This window comes from Eretmochelys imbricata, chromosome 5, assembly GCF_965152235.1.
Source record: "Eretmochelys imbricata isolate rEreImb1 chromosome 5, rEreImb1.hap1, whole genome shotgun sequence".
Lineage (NCBI taxonomy): Eukaryota > Metazoa > Chordata > Testudines > Cheloniidae > Eretmochelys > Eretmochelys imbricata.
The window spans coordinates 5,812,348-5,823,363 of record NC_135576.1 but is presented as its reverse complement, the minus strand read 5'-3'; the positions used below and the strand labels follow the sequence as shown (position 1 = coordinate 5,823,363).

The window sequence follows — 11,016 nt, the reverse complement described above, 5'->3', positions numbered from 1 at the left end:
AGTCTAGCCATTGTGATGCCCAATATAAGTAAACTTCACCAGCTTAAATAAATCAAATATCTAGAAGATTTTTCTTGACTTCACTGAAAAAGGCTAAAGCAGAGAGATTCCAGTAGAAAACAGAGAGTCCCTACAAGGGAAAAACAAATGCAGAATGTGCCATGTGCGAGCAGCAGATAGAGTGGCTTCAGCACAGCAATGCTGGGCATGTGTCCCATGGCCTGCAGGGAAGATCAAGAAAGCGGCAGCACCAAGATAAGCCCTGACAGTGCTGGAAGGAGGGCGACTCGAGGGGCAAATCCAAGAGCCTTGTGGCCTCTGCTGGAGGCTGGTTTGCACTCAAACCTCACGAAGTCCACATCCAACCCTTTCTCCCCTTTTGGAGCAGCACACTCAGACTCGGTGGTGCAGCCCTTCATTGCAGTTTTTAGGGGTAGGACACCTGCACAGAGGAAGAAGCACACACCAGGCATCAGGGGAGCTCTGGCTCGTCCTGTCGCTAGTCAGTCCCGATAGTGCTACCCCCCGTGAGGCTATCAAGGTTGTTCTAGTCTCCCTGTCCTTCTCTGATCCTTCCTCTTCCCACCCCTCATCCCCTGCCACTTCCAGTCACCGGCAGGACACTAAGTGTTAGCTCCTCTGCTGGGCAGGAGAGTTCCTGTCAGGTCAGTTTGATTGACCGGAAATAATGGGGGTCAGCTGGGCTCCCCCCACCCCCTGCTTTCTGATGAATAAAAGGATGGGAAGCTTTTCAATTTTTCCCCTCACATGGGGATTTTTCTACTTATTACATTAGGAATCAGGATTTTTTTCTACTCTGGAAGTCTCTATGGCCAGCTGGAGAACTGGCAGTATTATTGTGTCAGAGAAAGTATGCATGTAATTATGTATCTCAATACATGAGTGATGTTTATTCAGACTGGGAGTCACCTGGCGGCTCTGTTACACACAGTCCAGCAAGTCCTTTTTCTGAGTGTGCAAGCCCTCTTCAGTCTGACAAGATGCTGGGTGGTTGTTAGCTTGTGAAGCAGGTGTTTTTTTGGTGGGGTAGGGGCTGTTGCAAGCAGCAGGAGAGTTTGCTCTCTGTCTTAATCTCTCTATCTAGAGCCAATACTTGGTGCATTGCTTCCTGGGAATCGGGCTTTGGTTTGGAGGCTGAGATTTCTGAAAGAGAGGGTTGCTTGCAATCACCTCTGTTCAGGGATTGAGGTATATAGTGTAAATAAACAAGTTACACTCAGAAAATACTCAGACTCCATAACACTAATTTCTTTTCTAAGGGGAAGCCAGCCTGCTACCGATCAGCAGCAAGGGGACACTGTTTACATTTTTTTTAATTCAGGAAAAATAGAATTACCAGACCAGATCAGATTAGGGGTCCATCTAATCCAGTATCCTGCCACCAACAATGACCAGTGGCATATGTTTCAGAGGAAGATCATGGTTATACATAGCTAAACGGTCACCTGTCCCGAGGGGAAGTTTCTGCGTAATCTCCATTTAGGTAGTAGCTGTTTTAGACTCAGAAGCAAGAGGGCTTAAATCTTATCTACCATAAGTGTAGATGTTCTTATCCATACTTATTAATTTTCTAAATGTCTGATTCTTTTATGAAGCCTGCTAAGATCTTGGCTTCAGTAATACCCTGTGGCAATGAATTCCACAGGTTAACTGTACAGAACATGGAAAGGGGGGGAAAAACATTCCCTTGTACCAGTTTCAGATTTGTTCCCATTCAGTGTCATTGACATTTCTTTTGCTTTTTTTTAAATTTGCTTTCTCTCATTTCTCTTTGAAGCATTTCATAGAATGGTGTTTGCAAAATTAACCAAAATCTAACAGGAAAAAATAAATAAGTTACCGATGGTTATTTTCCCAGCTATATCAAAACACTGGGTCTGAACTCCCGTACAACTCACAGTGTTTTCACTACACTGGTAAGAATTCTCAGCGTAGCATGCTGGACACTGCAGACCATTGGGAATGGTGTTCATCGGTGGCACTGGGAACAACCAGAAGGATCACAGTCAGCTTTGACAATGTTAGCAGGGACAGCTGGTATTGGGTTGAGGGAGCTTGGCAGCAAATCATCAAATGGCCCTTTAAATCCTCCCACAACAAGGGACTACAGGTCTAGCTCAGGAGATACCACAGGCAGTTGAGTCTAGTCTCTGCTGACATGAGAGTTTTGCCGAGTGAAGCCTTCTCCCGTGTAGAATCTGGTTAGTAGGAACTCAGACGCCTATCCTACTCCTCCCCACCCCAGCGGGGGAGCTATTCAGTGCAAGGCTTGTTGTGACAACTGGTCTATAACTTTTACCATGGAAAATAGGTCGTTATTTTCAATGAGGAATGTAATAAATAGGTGCAAGAGAACCAGAACAGAGAGACTAAATTAGTCCAAACCAAAAGCCACACCGATATAATTCAAGGACTACGTTGAAATCATACTCTGTAAACACAGAAGATTTGGAAACAGAAGTTAATGAACCAAAATCGGTGTCAGCTATTAGGCCTAATTGGTGGACAAAATAATGAGGGGATGGGCTGTTCTGTCCATCCCTCCCTTTTCGGGTTCTTTTTTGGGAGGGAGCAGAACACTCAAAAGAACAGACAGAGACTACTGAAGTGAGCTTCACCATCATGGCTGCCATACCCACCCCCATGCCTGTTTCCTGGGACCCCAGGCCTTTGTCATCCTGATCCTGAGAGATCAGGGCCAGAGAGAGGGATCCAGATGACATCACCGCCTTTACTGTCTCCAGCTGAATCCAAAATGCAACCGAGAGTGACAGTTATTTACCCCAAGAGACTAAACAAGGGGTTTTTTTTCCTCCTAAAGACTCTCTCCAGCTAAAGGGAAAGGGTGTGAAAATGAAAGCCTGATTTCATACTTTACCTTTCAAAGGCTTTCACAGCTTTTCCTTCTTTTCTATTTCTTTATTAAAAGGTTAAAAGGATGTTTCATGGTGTGTTTCCCATGGTGCTAAGCAGGCTGAGGTCTCTGTATATCAAACCCCGGACCTTGTTTAACACTGTTTAATGTTGGACAGCGACTGGGTTATTTTACCACCATATACTCCCTCTCACTTAATACAACAGGCCCACTGCAGGTCAAGTGGCTATTCTCAGAGACTGAGAGTTATTCAGTCCACTGCTCCCGGCATGTTCTCAGGGACTCAGTGTTATTCCGTAGAGCACCCCTGTAAAGCAGGTGAAATTTCCTACTGAAATCTCGCCTCATTCTTAATCTCTCACAACAGCTTGGAGAGCAGCAGGGCAATCCCTGGCGGGATCTGGGTGAATTCCCAGTTTGGTGCAAACTTAGGATAGAGAGCAGGAGTTTCACTGTAAGCCTAGGATGAGCCTCCTCCTGGCAGGTGGGTGGGAAGAGGAAGAGCAGGCGGTGGAAAGGGGAGGAGAGCACATGCCGTAGATACATACGTGGGTCAGACGCTGTTTTACAGTCTTCTCCCACACATCAGGTGATTCTGCTCCTGTGTGTCATTCCGTTCCCAAAGTTCATACTAATGGGGTCTGTTCGGCAACTATTGGAGTACAGGCAGGACTTTTGGGTTATCACAATCCTCTTTGATGCTATAACAAAGAAAAACATGTGGAGTTACGAACAAAACAGGCCCACTGTGATGCTTTGAGGCTCCCCCAGAGCAGTAAGGGGTTCTCTCACCACCTGTCCTGTAACTTTGGGTGTGTTAACGCTACATTGCTGTGGCTGTGTCTACACTGTCACTTTCAGGGCTAAAACTTTTGTCGTTCAGGGGTGTGAAAAAACGCCCCCCCCGAGCGACAAAAGTTTTAGCCCTGAAAAGTGCCAGTATAGACAGCACTTTATCACCGGGTGCCGTGCTCCCAGCGATAAAGCTACCGCCCCTCATTAGGGGTAGGGGTTTTTTTTTAATCGCTGGGAGAGTTCCTCCCCCGGCGATAAAGTGTGTCTACACTGCCCACTTCACAGTGCTGCCATGCTGTAATGTGGCTAGTGTAGACATACCCTATGACTCAGAGCCTTGACACCAGTAGCCACCCTACAAGCGTAAAGGTCTTACCCAGCCTAGTTACTCCTGCCCAGGCGACTCCACCAGCCCTTCTGATCCTGAGTCCCCAGAAATCTCTCTACCCACCAAGTTCTTAACTACTGGACACTCGGACTTTCCCAACTCTGCTTCGTCACCCCCCGGAAGAAGTGAAACTTGCCCCTGGTTATCAGTTCATTGTGGCAAACACACTCCACACAGTTTGCACATCAGAGACCTGCTTGGGGTAAAAATCAACACGACGTTTATGTTGTAGACAAATCACAGTTCCAAAGATGAACTAGGAAGAAGAAGCAAACACGGACAAGTGACACAGAAAATAAACATAAATATTCAACTTCAGGCTTTACACTTCAACATTAGCTAAATTCCCTTTGCTAATAGAAGTTACCTTTGAACAGTTTCCCAGCATATCCCCTGCCATAGAGGGAATCCAGTGTGCAAGACAGACAGCCCCATGCCTGAGACTGTTCCTCAGTTCTGATACCTTTCACTTCAAATCCTGTTCCCTTCCCTTGTAAGAGGGTTTGCAGGGGTTTATCCTTTCTCTCAATTCATGGTTAATCAGAGCATTGCGGGGGGTTCCCTCTCAATTTGACAGTCAGGGTGTCTCTGTCAACTGTAATAGTCCATAATTTGTCTTTTCATGGGTCATTACTTGGGACTGGTTTTGTGAAAATACCTGGCTTGGAAGGAGCCCGTCGCTGCTGTGAGGTGTTGTCATAAACATAAAGGGAAGGGTAAACACCTTTAAATCCCTCCTGGCCAGAGGAGAAACCCTTTCACCTGTAAAGGGTTAAGAAGCAAGGGTAACCTCCCTGGCACCTGACCAAAATGACCAATGAGGAGACAAGATACTTTCAAAGCTGGAGGGGAGGGAGAAACAAAGGTTCTCTCTGTCTGTGTGTTATTTTTTGCCAGGAACAGAAAAGGAATGGAGTCTTAGAACTTAGTAAGTAATCTAGCTAGAGATGCGTTAGATTGTGTTTTGTTTAAATGGCTGATAAAATAAGCTGTGCTGAATGGAATGTATATTCCTGGTTTTGTGTCTTTTTGTAACTTAAGGTTTTGCCTAGAGGGATTCTCTATGTTTTGAATCTGATTACTCTGTAAGGTATTTACCATCCTGATTTGACAGAGGTGATTCTTTTACTTTTTCTTCAATTAAAATTCTTCTTTTAAGAACCTGATTGCTTTTTCATTGTTCTTAAGATCTAAGGGTTTGGGTCTGTGGTCACCTATGCAAATTGGTGAGGATTTTTATCAAGTCTTCCCCAGGAAAGGGGGTGTAGGGTTTAGGGAGGATTTTGCGGGGGAAAGACATTTCCAAGCGGGCTCTTTCCCTGTTATATATTTGTCAGACGCTTGGTGGTGCCAGCAATAAAGTCCAAGGGCAAAAGGTAAAATAGTTTGTACCTTGGGGAAGTTTTAACCTAAGCTGGTAAGAATAAGCTTAGGGGATCTTTCATGCAGGTCCCCACATCTGTACCCTAGAGTTCAGAGTAGGGAAGGAACCTTGACCTTGACAGGTGTATTTAAAATTGTAGCATAGGGCATGAGCATACTGTGCTATATACAGAAATACACAGATTCATACCCACAGTCTGTATACATGTCTCCTAAGAACCATCAAGTTCAGAACATTACAAGCTTTCATAAAAAATCTTACTCAACATATTTTTATGCACAATAACATGGTGTACAACTGGTTGATTCAATTGCTTACTCTTTGGGGTTCAGATTCCCCCCATCCCCGTTCTCCCCTTGGAGTGTCTGGACCCTGACTGGCACACCCAGCCCTGAGGGGCATTCCTTCCTGCAGTGACTTCTTTGCTCCCTCTCTTCCCTTTCCCCGCAATCATGACACAGCATGGCCTTCCCAGCATCGTGACAGGATGATACAAAACAATATGGGGCTTGAGGACAACAAAACCATCCTGCAGCTGGTGCTGATGGGGGCATGGCGATTACCCGCAATCACATCTCAGACACTAGGGAGGAGTTTCATGCCTCCCCACCCCATACTGTAATATTTACATGGGGAGCAGCTAGTGGCCACCAAGTTTCACTGCAGCTGTACCCCAGCAAGAACACCCCGTTCTTGAGACTCTTTAGTAAACAGTTGTTACCCACTGGTCCATGATATGCTGCGTGCCCCATCTGTGCCACTCCATGCACGATAGTCCGTTACAGCCCTGAGCTACCGAGAGCCTCGCTTCAGCTGTAGAGACTTGTGCTGTTAGTCCTGGAGGTCCTCAATTCACTATTGGGCTCCTCAGTCGAGCAGAGAAATGTATTACATGATCAAATGGTTGGAAGTTGAAGCTAGACAAATTCAGACTGGAAATAAGGCATAACTTGTGAGTAATTTACCAATGGTCATAGTAGATTCTCCATCACTGACAATTTTAAAATCAAGATTGGATGTTTTGGTAAAAGATCTGCTCTAGGAATTATTGGGGGAAAAGTTCTCCAGCCTGCATTCTATAGGAGATCCTGACTAGAAGGTCGCAGTGTCCCTTCTGGCCTTGAAAACTATGAATCCCTGTTGTATTGACCAAGAAGGAGACCAGTTTTATCCCTGTGCCCTGTAAAGTCTTGGTAAGGATGCTCAGAAGCGGGGGAGTTTGTCTATCTACATCCCTAGACTCACTGATGCTGGTCTGTCTCTAACGCTAGATGCTTGTATAGTGCTGGCTCTCTACCAATCAGGGCTGGGTCATGGGAGGAGTCTGGGCATCAAGTGAGCTGCTCAGTATCAGGACCGGAGGTCAAGATCAATCCAGAGACAGGCCACGTCAAAACCAAGTCAGAGTCTGTTAAAAATTGAGAGAGTGAGGCGTGAATCAGGGTAAGGCTGGCAAGGGGCTTTCACCAAGGACAGCAAAGGGCTTTAAGCCAAGGAGAGTAAACCAGGACCAAGGCTGACTAGGTTAGGAGTCAGGAGTCTGTCACTGCGAGGTTTGGCAAAGTGCAGTCTAAGACAGAAACACACTGGTGGTCTGCATTGCTCAGACAACTTTCAGAAACATCTTCCTGGTTTATATGGGGAGTGCCAGGGAATCATGGAGGGCTGTTGCTTGTCCTTGTTCGGGCAGGACTGCCTGTGGGGCTTCATGTCTCAGCACCTCAGGGTGGCACCCCAGATAGCAGCGAGGAAGTAGCGTCTCCCCGAGCCCCCGGTTCCAGGCCAGTGCGTCCTTACGCAGTCTATCTATCCATGTTTCTATACCAGGCTCCTGAGTCTAGCACCCTCCCACAGGAACTGCCTATGGGAGCCCTCTGGTATCTGACACTGCCTGGGTTAAAGGTGAATCTCACTCACGCAGCTGGGTTGTGTCCAGATGTCGAAGCAGGTGCCTTGAGGGGATGACAGGGTGACTTAGGGACTGGGGATGTGGATAAGTGGGAAGGGATGCACTTCAGGCAAAGCTACAGTGCTGGGGCCATAAATCTGGATGCTCAAACAGGTGCCCTGGAGAATCAAATTGGTGTTTAGGTCCCTCCCGTCCAAGTTTGAAAACTGGACCCTCACACTGTTTGTTGCCAGGTAGGAAACACTGCTTGGCTTAATAATAATACTTAGTGCTTTTCATCCAGAGAATTCCACCTGCTTCACAAGCATCATGCCCCACCCTTTGATTGATGGGAAACTGAGGCATAGAGTGGGTATGTAACTCACCCAGGGTAACCCAGCCAGTCAGTGGCAGAGACAGGAATAAAACCCAGGAGTCTTGCCTCCCAGCTCTGTCCACTGCACCACTCTGGTTTAAGCTCTCTCTTACCTACCTTGTACAATTTCATGCTTTATGACCCCACAGGTATCTTTGCCACTATCGCAGGTTTCCATGGGGCCGGAACAGCTCTCCCCTATTTCATGGCAAACCTCACACTGAAGAGAGCTCCCTAGGGAAGGAAAGGGAACACACTTTGTCTTAGCGGTTGCTATGAATGTTTCTCACTTCTCCTTTCAAGCTTCCTCTTCTTCACCAGCAGGCATCCTCTGGTTTTCCTCTTGTATCTGCTGACCTGTCTGACTAAGCCACAACGTTCAAGGGAACAGTCAGCAACGCTGCTGGGGCTTGTATGTCCTGAGGGGTCAGTATCACTTTACAACTGGTATGGAGCCTTGGGGGATAGGATTCCCTGATTCTTCTAGTCCAGGGATGGCACTAATGCATGATGCAGCTCTCCATTTCCCCCCTTGTGCCTCATTTCCTCTCTGCTTCAACCACAATGGAGATAACTCACTGGAGAGAGTACCCTGCAGCTAGAACCTCTTATGAAAGGAGACTCAAAGAGCTTGTCTTGTTTAGCCTAATCAAAAGAAGGCTGAGGGGAGATAGGATTGCTCTCTATAAATATATCAGAGGGATAAATACCAGGAAGGGAGAGGAATTATTTAAGCTCAGTACCAATGTGGACACAAGAACAAATGGATATAATCTGGCCATCAGGAAGTTTAGACTTGAAATTAGAAAAAGGTTTCTAGCCATCAGAGGACTGAAGTTCTGGAACAGCCTTCCAAGAGGAGCAGTGGAGGCAAAAGACATATCTGGCTTCAAGACTAAGCTTGATAAGTTTATGAAGGGGATGGTATGATGGGATAGCCTAATTTTAGCAACTAATTGATCTTTGACTGTTAGTGGTAAATATGCCCAATGGCCTGTGATGGGATGTTAGATGGGGTGGGATCTGAGTTACTACAGAGAATTCTTTCCTGGATGTCTGGCTGGTGAGTTTTGCCCACATGCTCAGGGTTTAGCTGATCACCATATTTGGTGTCAGGAAGGAATTTTCCTCCAGGGCAGATTGGCAGAGGCCCTGGGGGTTTTTCGCCTTCCACTGCAGTGTGGGGCCTGGGTTACTTGCTGGAGGATTCTCTGCACCTTGAAGCCTTTAAACCATGAGATGAGGACTTCAGTAGCTCAGACATAGGTCAGGGATTTGTTGCAGGAGTAGGTGGGTGAGATTCTGTAGCCTGCGTTGTGCAGGAGGTCAGACTAGATGATCATAATGGTCCCTTCTGACCTTAAAGTCTATGAGTCTCTTTACTAATGTCTAGCTGGTATTTCCTCCCATTTAGTTCCTGATCCCTTCTCTTCTCGTCAGGCCTGGACACCTCAAGGTGCATTTTAAAGCAAAGTGAGCATTGGGCATGAAGGATGAACCCAGCTAACCCCAAACCCCATTCATCCCTGTCAAGGCTTATTCCCCATTCTGGCACTTCAAGTGCAGAAGGTGGGGTTCCTCAAGGATTTTAAAAATTAATACTGGCCATTCCGGGCTTGTATTAACCTCCTAAAGTCACAGCTTCTCTCTGACCTTGGATGGGTACATGCTGCCACCACCCCAATGCAAACTCCTTGGAACCCAGGAAGGCGCACTTGGGAATTCCTTCCTGTGGGGTACCCTCAAGCCCTTTCACTCCCTCACTCCGGGGAAGAGTTGAGAAAGAAAACAAAGGAAATTAGCTGTTGTCCCCAGCTAATTAAACAACATATGCATAAAGCTCTGAGGACATCAAAAATCCAATCCTGTTATTTAAAAAGGGTAAATTTTATTAAAAACAAAAAGAAAGAAAATACATCTGGAACTTAGGCTTTTGCTAGATTTAAAAAGAAACAATTACAAAAATTAAGCATCAAGATAGCTCTCTTGAGGTTCAGCTTAAAGGTTACAAGCAGAACAAAAGCACCTGGGGATAGCACAGAGGAGTCCACAAGCCAGTAAAAAATAAACAGGAATAACCCTAATCGCGTCTTTCTAGACATTCCCTAATTTACTTACATTTCTGGGGTTTCAGATAAGCAATCTTTAGGTATGATCTGATGGTTTTTCATACCTGGCTTAAAGCTTCTCACAGCACAACTGCTCCCTGTTCCCCTCTTTCCCAAAGAATAACAACACACAGACAAAGGGAAGTTTTTTCCCAATTTTAAAAAGTTCTAGCCCTCCCATTGGCTCTTTTGGTCAGGTGCCCACTCCTTTCCTTTCACCTGTGGGCTTGTTAACCCTTTACAGGTAAAGCAAGTAGAGAACAGCTCCTAATAGGGGTTTTATAGCTAACTGGCTGGCTGGGTGTCCATAAAAGGGAGCTCCCCCTTTATTTATCACAATCCCAATACAAGACAGCGGGAACAAATCCATAGGGGTAAGGGATATTTCACACCAGGATGGGAAGACACCCAACTGCAGAACAGCAATTCCAGGGCCGGTTCTACACTTTGGGCTGCGACAGGGTCAACAGTCCAAAAATCAGGGGATTCACCTGCATCTATGAAAGCCAAGAGGATGCAGAAGGAGAAGGAAACCTTCATGATGACAGGGAGAGCACAGGCTGCAATGGGAATAGAGGTGCTGAATTTTCACTTCTGACAGCAAACACTTCAAAGGGGGCTTTTATAGACTGGATTGAACAGCGGAACATCACAAGTGAAATTCGGCAAATAAGGGAAGTTAAGCTAAGTGCCTTCCTACACCCTGCTGAAGACTCCCAGGGACTATGGGAAATGTAACTGTTATGGACCTACTGGGAGAAGCTCCATAGTTAAGGGTGCATTGTTTTTTACTTTGTTTAATTTAAAGCAGGTATTCAGCATCTTTGTTTCACATGAAGAATACTGGTTTCAGAGTAGCAACCGTGTTAGTCTGTATTCGCAAAAAGAACCGGAGGACTTGTGGCACCTTAGAGACTAACCAATTTATTTGAGCATAAGCTTTCGTGAGCTACAGCTCACTTCATCGGATGCATTCCGAATGAAGAATGCTGTGCACCATTTTCAAACTTACAGCACACATCCTGTCATAAATATAAAGGGAAGGGTAACCACCTTTCTGTATACAGTGCTATAAAATACCTCCTGGCCAGAGGCAAAATCCTTTCACCTGTAAAGGGTTAAGAAGCTAAGGTAATCTGGCTTGCACCTGACCCAAAATGACCAATGAGGGGACAAGATAC

The 11,016-nt window shown here is 45.9% G+C and overlaps 1 protein-coding gene across 1 annotated transcript; it reads right to left on the bottom strand.

Moving 5' to 3' along the window:
* Nucleotides 1-233: 233 nt before the first annotated feature.
* On the bottom strand, nucleotides 234-10,375 carry LOC144264747 (phospholipase A2 inhibitor gamma subunit B-like). Its single transcript, XM_077816542.1, is given in 5 exon segments — nucleotides 234-442; nucleotides 1,862-2,002; nucleotides 3,445-3,597; nucleotides 7,845-7,961; nucleotides 10,327-10,375. Coding segments are annotated over 5 exon segments (669 nt in total).
* Between the last annotated feature and the right edge of the window lie 641 nt (nucleotides 10,376-11,016).